The sequence below is a fragment of the Vicugna pacos genome, chromosome 21, assembly GCF_048564905.1.
Source record: "Vicugna pacos chromosome 21, VicPac4, whole genome shotgun sequence".
NCBI classification, from domain to species: Eukaryota; Metazoa; Chordata; class Mammalia; order Artiodactyla; family Camelidae; genus Vicugna; species Vicugna pacos.
In genome coordinates this window covers 30,289,359-30,305,792 of record NC_133007.1, presented here as the reverse complement: position 1 = coordinate 30,305,792, position 16,434 = coordinate 30,289,359, and the positions used below count along the sequence as shown (strand labels likewise).

The 16,434-nt window shown below is 55.6% G+C and overlaps 1 protein-coding gene across 3 annotated transcripts in view; it reads right to left on the bottom strand.

Moving 5' to 3' along the window:
- GSE1 (Gse1 coiled-coil protein) overlaps positions 1-16,434 on the bottom strand; it is a 172,891-nt gene that overhangs the window by 96,274 nt on the left and 60,183 nt on the right. For 2 of the 3 annotated variants that reach the window (XM_072946736.1, XM_072946746.1), the window contains exon 1: positions 3,689-4,326. The exons of the other annotated variant lie outside the window; for it this stretch is intronic. In XM_072946736.1, coding sequence (XP_072802837.1) covers positions 3,689-3,725 — 37 coding nt within the window. In that variant the 5' untranslated portion in view covers positions 3,726-4,326. Of the gene's footprint in view, positions 1-3,688; positions 4,327-16,434 lie in introns of those variants that run through there. 3 annotated transcript variants of the gene reach the window in all.

The window sequence follows — 16,434 nt, the reverse complement described above, 5'->3', positions numbered from 1 at the left end:
CAGACCTTTTAAGAAACACACAGTCCCCCTGCATGGAGCTCACAGCCTGGTGGAGTTCAGGAAAGGCGGGAGCAGGGCACATGTGCACACAGAGGGAATTCTGAGAAGCAGCCTTAGAGATCCCAGCCACCCACTGGTCCTCAGCTCCTTTTGCACATGCCCATGTCCCCTTCTCCTGGTACAGGAAGTGTCCTCTCCTAGATCCCAACCCTCCCACCAGTGAATGAGCACCAGAGGCCAGACACTGCATCGTTGGGGTGAGAGGCCTGGTCCAAACACCCGAGTTCCAGTCCCAGCTCTACTACTGAGAAGCCCTGTGACTTTCTGCAAATAATTGCACCTTAATAATAATAGTCATTATTATAGCTATCACTTGCTAAGTGTTAACTTCACCCCAGGCACCATTCTGAGTGCCGTGCAAGGATTCACTCTAATCTCTGACACCAGATGTTGGCAAATTTCCCCTGTAAAGGACCAGATAATGTATTTTAGGCTTGGCTAGCCTTGTCGCAACTACTCCATTTTGCTGTCATAGCTCAAAAGCTGCCACAGATAATACAAAAAAGAACGGGCATGGCTGTGTGCCAATAAAACTTTATTGACAAAAATCAAGTGGTGGGACGCAGATGGCCACCCCCTGCCTTATGTCCATACTGAGGTAAATACAATTACAGACCCCATTTCCCAGATGGCCCAGAGAGCTCAAGTCACCTGCCCAAGGTCATGGCTCGGAAGAGGCAGAGCAGGACCTCAAACCTACAGTGCCTGGCCTCAGGCCTGCAAAGCAGGGGGAGCCATGCCTGAAGCCAGCGTGGCTGTGAATGGACTGCCCCCAGGAAAGGCTGTACAGGCAGGTTCTGGGCCCTGGCTCCCTGGGGTAACAGATACTGTGACAGGGGACAGAACAGGGTCCCAGAGGCTCGAGAGCACCTGGGTGTCAGCCTTCTAAGGCCATGAAGCCCCAGCACACCAGGTTGGCCATGTCCAGGCCCCTGCTTCCCGGGCCAGCATGGCGGGCAGCAGCCAGTTTCATGTCCCAGCTCCACCATTTCTGAGCTGGGCCAAATGCTAGTTCCTCTGAGCCTCACATTCCTCATCTGTGAAATGGGCAGACACCAGCACTGAGCTCAGGAGTGGGAATGAGATTTACAGGACAGATTCCCGCAAAGCACACGCAAGGGGGCTGGGAAAGTTCATGAGAACCAGGTCATTCCTTTGACTATTCCCTCTACTACTCTAAGAGGACTTGGCCAAAGCCCAGGGAAGCAAAGCCACTTGACCACAGCTCTTCCCAATTAAGCCTCTACACTGTTACAGCAAAATTATAAAGTACAAATCCTAGTGAGGCAATTGAAAAAAAAAAAAGAAAACTCTAGTGGAGGGAGGACAAACCTCCTTCCACAGGCAGAGAGGACGCGGGCCCTGACCTCCCTGGGGTCCCGACCTGCAGCCCTCACCCCCTGCCGCTCAGGGCTTCACACCAGCCAGGATTGATTTTGCTTAATTGCTCTGGATCCTAGCCTGACACTTCCTCCTTTTCTCTCTGAGGCTTCCAGTGTAAATAGAAAATCGGTCACCTGATGAATAAATATGCACCAGCAGCCACCCAATGGCAGGTGAAGTGGGGTGTAGATTACAAGCACCTGTGCTTTTAAGACGCCCTGTACTTAAGAAGATTCATTCTTGCCACAAATGTACTGAGTGTCTACAAGGCAAGGCGCAGCTCTGGGGGCGGCGCTGCAGGTACAAAGAGGAAAGAATCCTGCCAGCTTCTCAGCGGCTCCCAGGCCAAGGGGAGGCCGCCTGGAGACATCAGCCAGAGCAGGAATGCCGGGCCACAGCTTGGGTTCAAAGGGCCCTGGGGCATCTCACCAGGCACCAGCTTTCAGCCACCTGGGGTCTTCCTATGGGAGAGACTGGGGGCGGGGGGGGGGGGGGGGGAGGAGGCTCTGAGCCCAAGGACTGGGCCGTGTGTTAGAACACAGCCCTTTTGTAAATTGGGGATTCCGGTTCTAATTCGGACCGGATCTGCAGAGGGTAATACAGAGGGAAGCAAGGGGCCGGATTTGCATTTCAGGCAGTGAAGGAAAGAAAAAAGAGATCAAGGGTGGAGTGCAGCCCCTGAATATTCTTCCTTTGAAAGTGGTGGAGACACCAAGAACGAGACACAGACCTTGTCAGTTCCTGGGAAGGGCTAGGGACCCAAAACAGCCACAGAGAAACTCACAAAGGGTAAACGTGCGGACTTCACACAGAACTGAGAAGTCCTTCCCACTTTCTTTTCCCTCCTAGCCTCCCCCTACTCTTTCAACTTGGTAGAAATGTTTGCCCTGATTCAGGACCAAATCTCTCAGAGCTGGGTCCTGCCTGGGCCCATTCCCTCCCCCACAGTCCTCCCGGGGGATCCAGAACAGCAGTGGGAGCCACAGCCAAAGTGACAGGGGCTTCTGAACACAGAGGGAAAGAAACCAAAACCCAGCACCCAGCCACGTGCACCTTTCCCCAGCAAAACAGTTCAGAAATAAACCTCTACCGGCAGCCTCTTCTGCAGAATTTTCCAAGCCCCAACATGAAAAGCCCAGGAACTTCCCCTCTCCTCCCTACAGCACCCCTACGTCTCCCCACCCCCAAATCCACAGACGCCCCAACTTCTATAGGAAATGTGTGTCAACGCCCAGGGGAGATAAAACTCTCAAAGGAAGGAAAGGGAAATAAAAACAGCTCATTCCTAGGACCAGCGGTCATACGCAGACCAGCCTGCCTGACCTGGGGTCACGTGGCACACCAGGGACAGGCCTGGTGAGTTACTCCCGACCCATGGGGCACTGGGGGGGGGTGACAGCGCAGCTGCGGGGAGGGCCCCAGGGATCGCCAAGATTCCCACCCCCCTCACCAGGAACTGTGGCTCACCAGCTTCTCTTTAGCCTACATGTAATTATTTTTAAGGTTTCGAAGTCCAAATAAGGTGGACAGAAGAGGGGTTCCCCAAACCTCCGGCTGTCACCCCCGCTCCTCCTCTTTGGGCTGCAAGCGCGACTCTCCCCGAAACAGAAAGTTACAGGGCAGGCTGCTGTCAGCGCTCAGGAAGGTTAGGGAAACAGGAAGACACGCCAACCACTCTCCAGAGCTTCCCCCGGCCCTCTCCTCCGATCTCGGCAGGCACAAAACCTTCCAGGGAATCCCAGGCAGGAAGGGGGGCGGTGGGGGGAAGACACCACGCTCACGCGGAGACCGCGCAAGGGGCTGGCTGGAGGGAGAGGAAAATAAGCCCTGGGACTGGGGGCGGGGGTGGGGGGCGCATGCTACCCGATCGCGGCGGCCTGCAGGAAAGTAACTTCACACCCGGTGCTTAATTCACCTTGGAAGGCTGAGTGCCCCGGCCGCTCGCTGCGCCGCCGCCACGGAGCCGGCTCCGGGCAGACAAAAGGAGCGAGACGCGCAACCCCCGGCGGCGGCGCGAAGCGGGCGGCGGGCCGGGTGGGCGCTCCTCGCCGCACGTAGCGCACACACCGCCGGCCGGACCGTAGCGGGAGCAGCGGGGGCCGCGCGCGCCTGCTGGTCCGCTGGGGGCTCGGCGGACCCACGGCCCCGACCCAGGCCGGGGGGATCTGGAGGGGTCGGGTGGGGTGGGGGTCTGGGGCGCGCCGGCGCCGCGCGGGACCAGGGGAGGCGCACAGAGCTCGCTTACCTGGTAAGTAATACAGAGGAGGCTTCAATCCAAACATGTTTCAGATTAGAATTCCATAGTGGCCAGAGAGGGATGAAGAAGGAAAAAAATGTTAAAACCCAGTGAGGAGACAAAAAGCGCCGTCCGAGCCACGGCGCTCAAAAATGTCCAAAACAATAAAATAAAGGCAGAAGAGCGATCCTGACAGCGACGGGAAAAAAAATCAGTCTTTTTTTTTTTTTTCTCTCTCCCTGAAATGATCACAAGGCTCTCTCTCCAGCCAGCACCCGAGCAGTTTCGGCCACCTTGGCCCTGGCAGATCCACAATGAGGTAACTGACGACCAAGGAAGGGCTGGAGCCTCCACGGCTGCCCGGTGTCTTCGCCGCGTGTGTATTTTCTGCCTTTTGGACTTGAGATGCAAATAAAAGAAGGAGGGGGCGCACGGCGGAGGAAAGCAGGCGGGAGAGCGGAGAGGAGCGCGAGAAAAATAAAGGGGGGAGGTGAGGGTGAGGAAATTGGGGGGTTAAGATCTTCAGGGATTACTCATTTGAAAGAGAGAGAGAGAGAGAGAGAAGCAGCCCCCAAGACGTGCGAGTAGCAATCTCTCCTCCATTCAGCCATTTGAATGTCAAGGGCGAGGGTCAAGGGACCTGTTTCCAACAGGGTTTCACGTTCAGAACCAGAAGGAAAAAGGAAGGGGGGGGGCGGCGGGAGGGGGTATCTCTTGTTGCCAAGGAGAAATCGGCTTTGTTTTCGTTTCCCCTTAGCTACTGGGTGAGGAGGGGCGGGGTGGGGGAGAGGAGGGGGTGGGGAGAGGGAGGGGAGAGGAGAAAATTAATACCCAAACAGCCAAGAAGTACCGAGGGGGAGATTTCTTCTCGTAAATAAAAGAGGCAGCGATTGCAAACAAGTCTCGGGCAGAAGAAAGCAGGCCGAGGAGCCGGCTCCCCTCCCCCTCTCGCCACCAACACCACCTCCCCCACTTTTTTTTTTTTTTTTTGGTTATCTCCCTGGCCCGGCGTCCCACCACTGACTCAGAGAGCAAGGGTGGGGGAAGGAGAAAGAACTCGCGGGGGCTTGGGCGCCCGGGCAGAAGGAGCCAGGAGGAGAGCGGGCAGGCGAGAGCGCACGGCGGTGGAGAGACCCTCGATCAATTTTCATGCAAGAATCATTATCGGTAAATTGGAAAGCTGGCTGCCTGACAGCAGATTTGTCTCCCCTAATGAAAGCGAAAGGGTAGGGGCGCAGCGGCGGGGCGGCTGCAGGCGGCGGCGGCTCCTTCCGTCTCTACGCGGCATCTTCCAAGAGCTCCATGCTTCACAGGGCGATAATAATAGTTTCACTTGCGAGCTTCCCCCCGCGCTGCCGCCGAGCCGGGCAGCAGATCCATGCGGATCGGGATCGGGGCGCGGAGAGCTGGGCTCCCCTCTCCTAAGGCGGGGAGGGTGCTGCTGTTGGAGGCGGGGTGCTCCCCTCTGCCCCAAAGCAGGGGCCGTTTGCAAACTGTGGGCGGCTGCGGGCGCCGCCGGTCCCCCCCTCCGGCTGCCCAACTCCGCGCTCTGGCCGCCCGCCCGCCCGTGCGTCCTCCCTCCCTCCCCACCCACGTCTGACAGCTGCGGGAGCGAGGAGTTCACTCGCCGCTGGGGCCTGGGAGGAGGATCCCCAAATCGTGCCCCGGGAGCTCTGGCCCGCCTTTTGTGAAACCCACACCGGGCTGCGGAAACACACTGCACCGGCCCAGGGTGAGCTCCTAAGGCGAGCGGCTTCTTTCTCCCCTTTCTTTTCCTCACCCCACCCCTTAAAAATCCCTGTTGCAAGTGTAATCAAATGCTTGATACCATCTCCCACACTCTCCCTGCACTGGTGCATTATCAGATCCGGGAAGGCATGCTTCCAGGCAAATAGACCTAATAAATGCTATTACTGGGATTCTGCAAGCCCCGGCTGCACCATAGTAACGAGAGCCCTAGCTAATTTGGTTTAAGAAAACGACCAACTGTACAGAGTGTGTGTAAGTGAGTGTGGAGACTGGATCCCTCCTCCCCATCCGCCTCTCTTTCACACCAGCTCAAGAAGGCCCCATGTGATAATTCCCCAAATCGAAGGGGAAAAAACCCTGCCGCCAAACCACATCCTGTGCACTCATTGTCCAGCCCAGCGATTTTAAAGAGACAGGATCCATTTACCCACGCCCCGCCCCACATACACTTCAACGCGCGCTGCACAGCTGCCTCTTGATGTGACAATTTATTTTCAAGCCCTTTTACCTTCTGAAGGGCTCCTCAGTGGCACAACCAGCCGGAATCACGACTTGGTAACACTAAGGGGTCACCTTTTGACCCCAGGTACAATCACCTTCGTTTGAGGAACGGACCTGAGCCTGCAGGTACCCACCGAGGGGCACCAGGGTCACGCCAGGCTTGGGTTCCTGCCAACGCTTTCCAGCCGCTGCGTAAATTAGGGGTCCCAAGCAGAAGCTGGGGTCCCTGCTAAACTCGAGGGCTTCAGGTGACAATTGGACTCCTGGAATATGATACTCTAGAGGAGAGCTCTGGAGGGCAAATTGGAGGAGGTGGGCGGACCCCGCGTGCCCTTTGACCCTTTATGCCACTCACCACACCCCCACTCCACGTCCACCCCACCAGAAAATCTTAAATGGGCTGGGCGGAGCGCTCGGAGCCAAGGGGAGGGGTGGCGCTCTTCCCCGCCACCACCAAACAGCTGGGTGGGTGCAGCGCGCAGGCGGCTGCCTTCGCCCGCTGGGCCGCCGCGGGTGCGAGGAGCGTCTTTTAATGCCCCACTCCCCGCGGCGCCCCGCCCGGCGCCCCCTCCCCGCGGGCGGCCGAACGCGCACGGGCACCGGGGAGGGCCCCGGGGCTGCCGACCTGGAGGAAACCGGCCGCTCGGGGCCGCCGGCAGCATCTGGCCGCTCCGCCCCGCGCTGACCCCGGAGGTCGCGCTTGGCCCTCGGCGGCGGCGGCCCTTTGTTTCCGGGGCTGCGTGGCGGCGCGCTCGGCGCTCCCTGCGCCTCCCCCTGCGCCCGTCGCCGCTGGCGGCCCTGCGAGGGAGACGACGGCCTGGCACGGCAGGGTCCGGGTCTAACACCTGCCGCCCGCCCCCGGATCGGCCTCTGCTTCAGTCCCCACTTTCACCTCCCAGCTATTTAGCACCCATTTAGCACCCGTCCAGTTGATAATCTGCGCCTCTCTGGGAGCAGGGGACACCAAGGCGCGCATCAGCCAGCCAGGGTGAGCTGCCCCACCCCCCAGACCCCTTAGAAACTTAGGGAATCTCTGATTCTGCTTGGGGGAGAAAAATACAACTATTTTTTAAAGACTCTAAACTATCAGCTTCTTCTGTCATTCTTTTATTGGTTTTTAATTCTCGGGGATTACAGGAACAACAGTAGCAATTAATACCGAACCTTCCTCTACTGTATATGCTAATGGCAGGAGCCATAAAAATTAATTTGAAAACATGTCATTACACAATAGCTGTACAGGCAATAAACCTGTAATTATGGGCCAATCACAGGCAGGGTACAGAGGGAGGGATGGTCCCCCAATCTGCTGGGCGCCTCCCTTCCCCTACTAAAGTGGTGAAGATGGTGTCAGAAAGAAGCTTGCCTTCTGGGAGCCACCTGTGGAGAATGCTCCCAGACTGGGGGCTGGCAATGGGGGTCTCTAGTTCAAATTCCAACCACCCGGCTTCTCTGCAAGGCCCTCTGGAGACAGCTGCTCCAGGGCCAACCAAGACTGAAATTGTGGGAGGAGAGGCATGGCAAAGCCTTGGAGAGCATCGGGGCCTGGCTCGCTGCTGGTGGGTGAGCATTAAAAGCAGTAGGAGGCAGAGAGAAGGGGAGACCCCACACTGGCTGACCAGCACCGCTTATCTTTGCTTCCCTGTCAAAAGGCAGACATTCCCCCACCAGTAAGTATTTGAACGCCTGCATCAAATTATCTCAAAATGCTCAGGCCAAGCCCTAATTGCTTTTGGCCACTCCCTTGGGAAGGAGGTGAGCACTAAGATTCTAGTGATACCCTAAGCCTCCTTGGGCCCTGGGTCTTGATAGCTCAAAGGAGGTTAGTGACATTTCCTGGTGACAGGGACATGTGTAAGGGAGGAAAATATGAGATCTACCATGGAAGGGTGGCTGCACCGCAGCTCCCAACCTGATGCCAAAACAGCTGAAAAATATAAAGCAACCCCTGCCATGCCAAGCAGCCTGCTTAACAGGCTGACTCTCCACTGAATGGCTCGGTTGTTTGCCATAATGTGGCTGAACGGGGGAGCTGGAAGGATTTTCCCTTTCCCACCGGCCCTTGTGGCTTGGCTGGAGTTTTTGGAACCCATCACTAAGGCCATTCATTTCCAGGGGAGTCACCCCTCCTGTGGTGGTGCCTATAGACTGGCTGCGGGTGGGAGGGGCAGCCAATCTGGGCCACACCTGGGCCAGCTGTCAGGTGCCTAGGTGAGAAGGATAACACTTTTCAGAGGATTTCAGCTCAGTGGGATTCTCTGCAAGGCTGGAATACCATCTCCATCCCCTCTTCTCTCTCAGAGCCTGGCCATGGCAATACCCTGTCCTCCTGCTCTGTCAGCTCACTTCTGGGGAGCAGTTGGGCACTTACAGAAAAGAGGCAGCGATCGGTGCAAGCTGAGTCTCCAGTGTCCCTTCTGACAGTTGAGGCCACCGAAGGGCAAACTCATCCCCACCTCTCCGAAGACACCTGCCCAGGTTGCCAGCCAACCCAGGGTCAGAGGGAAGCTCCAAGCAGTGTCAAGGAAGGCAAAGAAAACCACTTCATCTTTCGATGGGGAAACAAGCCGGGGGCTGGCTGCTTCCCTGGAGGTGGTGTGTGGCCCACTAGACCCCCACTGGTGCAGGGGGGCCCCCTCCTTCCCACTCTCCCCAGCTGCACCTTCAAAATGGAGGGGCCCCAGACTCCCTCTAGTGGGGCTACTGTTGCCACAGCATGGAGACAGCCTAGCCAGCCAAGAGCATCAGCTGAATGCAATAAAAATAGTCTCCCAGCACGTGCTGAGAACACAGACTGCGGACGGGGTCTGGAGTGTGCAGCGATGGGGTGTCCGGCTCTGAGCCCCAGAGCTCACTGCCTCTCTCTACCCATTGAAACTCTTGTGGCTGCCCAGGCCAGGCAGCGACCTCCCCAAGGATTCCAGGGAAGGGAGGAGAGGGGAGGCTGGGAGGCCACATGGCTAACCTGAAATGCCCCTTTGGGCATTTCACTGCCCCCTCCACTTCCCTCTCTAGGATAATTATGCCAGCTGATGTTCCCTGAGCACTCAGTCTGCGCCAGTTGCTGTTCTAAGCACTTTTCATGGATAGCTCATTGGATCCTCATAACAACTGTGTTCAAGGTCACCATTAGGAGTTCCATTTTCTAGATGAGGCACAGAGAGGTTGAGCACCTTGCCCAAGGACACACAGTGGGTAAATGGCAGTTTGAAGCTGAGCTGGCTCCAGAGTCCATGTCCATATGCTTCCGAGGTGTGGAGTCAGACAGACCAGAGTGTTCAAATTCCAGCTGGGCTCCCACCCACTGTGTGCCCTCAGGCAGTGATGTCACCACCTGAGTTTCCTCACCTGGAAAATGGGATGAAATTGCCGCTGCATTCCAGGAAGATGCGGGTGTGTAACCACTCTGGTGTCCAGCACAGAGTGAGGACTCTGTAAACAGACCTGGAAATTACGCCGATGTTTTGGGTAACAGTGGTAACAGCGAAAACAGCAGCCACAATGGCGGGGGGCCTCGGCACACCCAGGGCTCCGGGCTACGTGTGTTGCTAAGGATGTTATCTTACCTGGAACCTGCCCCCATCCCCCGCGGCAGACCTACACCGACCATCACCCCATTCTGTACATGAGGATGCTGAGGCCCCAAGAGGTGAAGTCACTCACCCCAGGGCACGCAGGGAGCGGACACACCCACTTTCTCCCTTCGTCCGGCTCTGGTCTTTAGGTGACTGGATGTGTGTGAATGTTCTGTCTCAAGATAAGCAAGTCTGACGTTGGGAGAGAAAGGGAGAACTAATGTCCCGTCAGGGTGACGTCTGCAGACCCAGGCTTCGTTTCCATCTTGGTGTGTTCACTTTTGCTTTCCTCGTACCCAGGGGCTCCAGAGCACGCCCCATCCAGGGAGTGCTGTCCCGTCTCAGGGGTCTAACTGTGCCTCTTGCAGCCTCCTCCACCTGCCCCATGTAATGATGGGCTGAATGGTGGCCCACCAAAAGATATGTCCACCTGGAACCATGAATTTGACCTTAATTTGGAAAGGAGTCTGTGCAGATGTAATTAAGTTAAGGATCTCAAGATGAGATCATCCTGGATTATCAGGGTGGGCCCTAAATCCAATGGTTAAGTAGCCTTATTAAAAGAGAAAGAGGAGAAGACACGCAAGTGAAAAAGCCCAGGTGGAGACGGAGGCAGAGACTGGAGGGGCGTGGCCACAAGCCCAGGGACACTTGGAGTCGCCAGGAGCTGGAAGCGGCAGGAAGGACCCTCCCCTAGAGCCTCTAGAAGAAGCAGAGCAGCCCTGCTGACATTCTTGATTTCAGATTTCTGGCCTTCAAAATATTCAGGAGAGACTACATTTCTGATGTTTTAAGCCACCCAGTTTGCAGTCATTCGTTACAGCAGCCACAGGAAACTCATACATCCTGTCACATCTGTGAAAATGGAAAGCCCTCTATCCTGCCAGCCCAGGGAGGCCCTGGGCCTTGTCCAAGGCTGGATGCCACAGGCCTCGAGCCGGCTGGGTCAATCTGAGCTTCAGGCCTACAGGAAGGGCCGGGATGACGGTGAAGGACCCAAGGGCAGGTGTGTGCTCAAGCCGCCTGTTCTAGGTGAAGCCGAAGTCAACCCCCTTGACTAGGGGCCTTTCTGGTCACCTATCTGCCCTCTCGTCTCTCCTACCCACGACACACAAGTGTTGGCTGGGGAATGGGCAGCAGCCCGGGTGGCAGGAGATCACTGAGTATGGCTGTCTGCTGGTGAACAGAGGGCTGGCCAGCCCAGCCACACCATCCTATGAACTGAGGGCTCTGCCTGCCGTCTGCATCCCAGCGGCCCCACAAGGCCTGGGGCCACAACAACAAGCTACAGAAGCCTGGCGGCCAGCTTTTCACCAAACCTGTTCCCCTTTCCTCCTGGGCTCATACCCAGACTACACTTCTCAGCCCCCCTGCAGATGTGTGGGGCCAGATGACCACATTCTGGCCAAGAGAATGTCTGGCTGAAGTAAGAACTTGCCACTTTCAGGCCTGGCCCAGAAAAGCCTCATGCATGAGCCTCCACATTCCCCTTCCGGGTCAGCAACAAGGATGACCCTGACTCCACATATAGAAGACGCAGCACCTCCATCAAGCACCCCCAGGTGATGGTGAAAGCAGAGGCCCCTGCCTGGCTCCCCGTCAATTATACATTATGTTGGGATGTGATTAAGAAATAAACATCTACTGTGTAACTTCCCTTGGGAGTGCATGTGGAGGGTAACTTCTAGTGCCAGAAGTCTTTGAGCTCTCAAGGCCTCTTTGTTAGAGCAGCGAGTGGTAGCTTAGTACACATACCAATAGGTCTCCTTTACGGATATTTACTTAATGACTCTCACTACATTGGATGCTTTAAGTACACTATCTTATTTCATCCTCACAATAAAAATAAATCTATCATCCCATTTTTCAGATGAGCAAGCTGAGGTCTGGAGAAGTAAAGTGACTTGCCTAAGGTCATACAGCCAGTAAGAGGAAAACTCACATTCGAACCCAGACCCTGCATTTTAAACTACTCTCGATGACAACCAAGCTAGCAGGAGCTGGCAAAGGGGCTTTTGCCCAGAAATCCGTGCTCCCCTCCTTTTTTTAGGTGGAGGTGCTGGGGAACCCAGGATCTTGGGCATGCTAAGCATGCTTTCTACGACTGAGCTCTACCCTCCTCCAACCTTGGAAACCCTTTTTAAGGAAAAGCCAGGCAAGCAAACAAAAACACCAGGAAGGGCAAGAACGCTGCACGTTGCTGTCTACACACAGAACTGCGTATCTGACCTCCAGGTTAGGGCTGCCACTGGAGAGGGCTGCCGGCAAGCTCACGACTGGGGAACTCTGCAATAATGGTTTTACAAGACAGATGCTGTGATATGGCCAAAGTGCTCCCTCCCCGTGGGCTGCGTGGATGCCAGAGAAATCAGACAGAGACTGCATCTGGGACTGCCAGGGCCACACAGCACGTCCTTGCAAGAAGGCCCTCTGCCTGTCCTCGCGCGCCCCGCAGGGTGCAGGCGGGCCGCTTCTGCAGGCAGACTATTCGTAATCTCGGACGGCCCTGGTTGTCAATGTTCTGCTTCGTGCAGAGCCAGCAAGCACAGGGCTGGCAGGCAGCTGTTGGAAAGCACCGAGGAAGGTCTCCGGGGGTAGGGAAGACACGGGAGTCGGCGTGGCAGCACCTTCTGGGGACACGGCGACAGCCCATGTGTGGCCTGCCTCTTCAGATCCTGCTGCAGCCGCTGTCCTGTTCGGCTGCCTGGAGGCAAGCTGACAAGGCTTTCTTCTCCCCACTGGTGCCTGCACACCAGGGATCAGGCAAAAAAGCCTGTTCAAGGGAAAAAGGCATCTGTGAACAGCCTTTCCCGCTGCCTGCCACTGGCGTCTGCCGGGAAGGAAGGAGTCACTGCCGGGATGTAATTACCTGTTTGTGGATGATGCACAGACCTCCCGCCTCCCCCTGGGCCGAGCCGCTCCAGGTCCGTGCAGCCCTCTGGCTGACATGACATGGTGTTGAACGGCGGCTTCTGCCAGCTTCCCCTCACGCTGGGCACGCTTTTCAGTGGGACAGAATCCAAGTAGGGAGCCTTGGGCCCCCTTTTTACTCTTCTCCGCCTTTACCTCGCACAGAAATCCTGGCTAGGCCCCACCACTCCTATGCCTGTGCCCCTCCCCTGCCCAGCGTCTCGCTTCGGTCCTCCGTGGCCCGAGCTGCCCTTTATTTTCTTTCTTTCTTTCTTTTTTCTTTTTTTCGGTGGAGGGAGGTAATTAGATTTATTTATTTATTATTTTTAGAGGAGATACTGGGGATTGAACCCAGGACCTTATGCATGCTAAGCACGCACTCTACCACTTGAGCTGTACCTCCCCACTGAGCTGCCCTTTCTTTATCCTCCAATGGGTCATGTCTGAACTGAGGGGACTCCTGACATGCCCCCAGCAAGAGACTCTCCCTGCCCGGAGAACAGCTATTCTGCCTTGTCATTTGCAAAGCATGCATGTGGCACCGCTGACATTTGGAGCCAGACAGTTCTTTGCTGAGGGGGCTGTCCTGCGCACTGTAGGCTGTGTAACAGCAATCCTGGCCCCGACCCACTGGATGCCAATGGGATACTCCAGTTGTGACAATGAACATGTCTCGAGACAAGTTCAAATTTATGCCCCACCTGTGGGAGGTGGTACCAAAATCACCCTGGTTGAAAGCCTCTGATGTAGCATAGAGGATCCAGCCAGGACGCTGAGGGACCTGAGTTTTAAACCCAGCACCACCGTTGGCCTCGGGCAAACAAATGCCTGCTCTTGGCCCCAGTTTTATCATGTAAAAAGTTAGAGGGGCTGAATGGGGTGCTGTGGTCTTCCAGCTGTCTCTGATTCTTTGATGCTGCTTAGAACCAACGGTTCCAAAGTGGGGCTGAGCTTGTGATTCAGGAAAAAGGATCATAAGGAAAGGAATCCAGTGATGTTGTGGTGTTCATATAGAAAGAGGAGGGAGGGGCCAATATGTTAAGTGGGCAACCCTGGTGCCTTGTGGCCTTTCTTCCACAGTCCTCTTTCTCTCTAACCTAAACAAAGCCTGCTTTGAAAAAAAAGTACCTGCTATCAGTCATTTACACTCTAGTATGATTTAGCCCCACTTCACTATCATTGTAGAACCAAGGCTGTGGCCCTGATTGGAGCCATCTCAGGGCTAACTGGAAAACAGCTGTGGGATATACTTGGGGAAAGCAGGACAAAGAAGCCATTCTGCCCACTTGGGTTGAAATGGTGGTTTCAATTTCATAACATCATGTGAGGAGGTGAACTTCCGGGTTCCCTGTGTTATGGCCCGTTACAACAGCTGCCACGGGGGAGGAAACAGCATCAGTCAAGAGCTGGGGTTGGGAGAAGTTATGTGGCTCAGAAGAACTCTGATAAACAGGCAGGTCCAGGAGGACCACCACCAAACCAGGCGCTGAGTGGCCAGCACTGAGCGGCCAGGTGCCCCAGGCTTCACAACCATCAGTCTCCTGATAGCACCTGGAAAACACCAGCTTGCGCTGAGCTGAACAAAGCACCAAGGCCAGAACATTCTCAGTTGGTGACCACAGTCCTGACCCATGGGTCACAAAGACAGGATTTCCGGTTGTTTGTGGGGGTGTATTATCCCCGAATCAGTTCTGCTTCAGCTTTTGATTGGGAGGTAGGATGACTTCCTAGAGTAGGGGGAGCATCCACCTGTTTAATCCCATAGAGTGGGAGGGGTGTGGGTTCGGAAGAGCAGCTGGGTCCCAGTGCAGCTCCACCCACCCCCACTGAAGGTACAGTGTGGCTGTGGCCATCTCTGGCCTTTCGTCTCCTCCTTGGTAGGATGCTCTAACTAAATGATCCCGCAGGCCTTCCAGCTCCGCAAGCCCATGATTAATAGAACTCAGACACACCATCTGCTCACTCTGACATTTAAGAAACAGAACAGGTTTCCAAGAGAAAACTGCCCCGTGTAGCTTGCTTTTTCCTCCTTTGCCGACTGATCAAGTGTGGGTTCACACTCTCCCCGCATCCCAGCCCTGACTTGAAGAATCTCAGCACAGACACACACACGATCATACCCAGAGCTACCTCCTCCGCTTCTCCGCAAAGGTCACAGAGGCAGAAGTCAGCTGACGCCCCGGCAAAGCTGAACCACTGGCCCCCTTCTGGGCCCTGCACACTGTATGATGCCTTCTCCGGCCGGACGGCGGGCGAGACATGCATCTTGCTCACACAGCCCCAAGCTTCACAGCTGAGCTGGCGCTGACTCATCTTTCCCACTGGTTCAGTTCCTCCTCGGTGCTGGGGAGTGAGAATCGCTGCCCCCTTCACAGACGGGGGCAAACTGAGCTCCAGAAGGGAAGGGTCAGTCCTGAGGTCACACAGATGACAAGCAGGGTGGCAGGGGCGTGACCTGGGCAGAGTACATGCATGTCACATGTTTGTGCCACACAAGGCAAGTTCCCACAGCCTGGCTCATCACAGAGGATGCCCCCGAGGCTATGTCCTACTGATGGCCTTTCAAGCAAGGTGGCCTCACCTCTAACACCAGGTGCTAAAGAAATGGGTAACAGGGCCACTCTGCTGCCAGACACAGAACATGGACCCTCTGGCCACGCCAGTGGCCCTGTTGTGTCCACCAAGTGGCCTATGATCACCGGCACCTGAAGCCAGGCCAAGAGAAGGGAAGTGAAGGAGACATTCTGGGCCAGGTGAGACCCAGCCAAGCCCCAGAGCTGAGCCTGGGCAGCAAGGACATGGTTAGACCAGTGATGGCCACGTAGCAGCTAGGTGTCCTGATGGGCCCACTCTGTGGCTTCCCCCAACTGCCCAGGTCCTGCTTGGCTGGGCCTGCAGAGGAGGGTCCTAGGAAAGCCCCCGCCCAAGGTCTGTGACTCCGATTGGCTGAGACTCAGGGGGCCAGCCACAGCCAGAGGGCCCTCTGGCTGTGGGTGGCCCCTGGGGAGCCAGCTGGTTTTCAGACTCTCTCTGTTGCACTTGGCCACCTGCTTCTGTCCTGACCACCCTGGACACAGCGTCTGCCACTCCTGGCCACTCTCCACGCCCAGCACAGATGTCCGTCTCGTGCTCTGTCCCCTGTCCTGCCCACTGCTCCCAGACTCTGCTTGGAGAAGTGGCCTGGACTTCCTATTTCTCATAATGGCCAATAAAATCAACTCAGGGAGCCACATAAAAATATCCCTCCAGCTCCTTCAGCTCACCAAAGAGCTGAAAAGACAATAAGGAACCACCAGGCCAATAGGGACGGGGAAACTGGAATCGTCAGAGCTGACCTGAGGCCACACTGGCCCCGAGGGCGTGGACAGAGTCACTGAAATTTGAACTTAGGTTTTTATGGCCTTGAAGGTTAAGGAGGACAGAAAGCAAAGCCTGGGTCCCTCTGTACTAGTCAGGGGTCTAATAGGAAGACCCTCCCCACAATAAGTCAGGGCCCCGGAGAACTACCTAGTCAGGGTGAGAGTGATGGGGGAGCCAGCCAGCCCTTATGCAGAAGCTCAGTCAGGCTGAAGTCGAGGGCGCCCCGGGAACATTAAGTTCTGGACTGGTTAAGGAGGCTCCAAAGCGGTTGTGTCTCTAGGCACCCACCGGAAACAAATACACACCCTCCCAAAGGAAATCAGCTCCATCCTGGGCTTCAACTTACAGGGGCAAAGTCTGAAAGAAACATAATGACCGTGCAGATACTAACTATATATAAGATACGTGAACAACAAGGTCCTACTGCAGAGCACAGGGAACTGTATTCAATTCTTGTACTTCACCTATAATGAAAAAGAATATGAAACGGAACATATATGTGTATGTGTCACTGAAACATTATGCTGTGCACCAGAAACTGATGCAACATTGTAAACTGACTATACTTCAATTAAAAAAAAAACAACCCATAATGACCAGGCATCAGAAGTGCACACTCCTGGCAGGGAGTCAGCAGCAGCAATGGCGGACAGAAGCAGA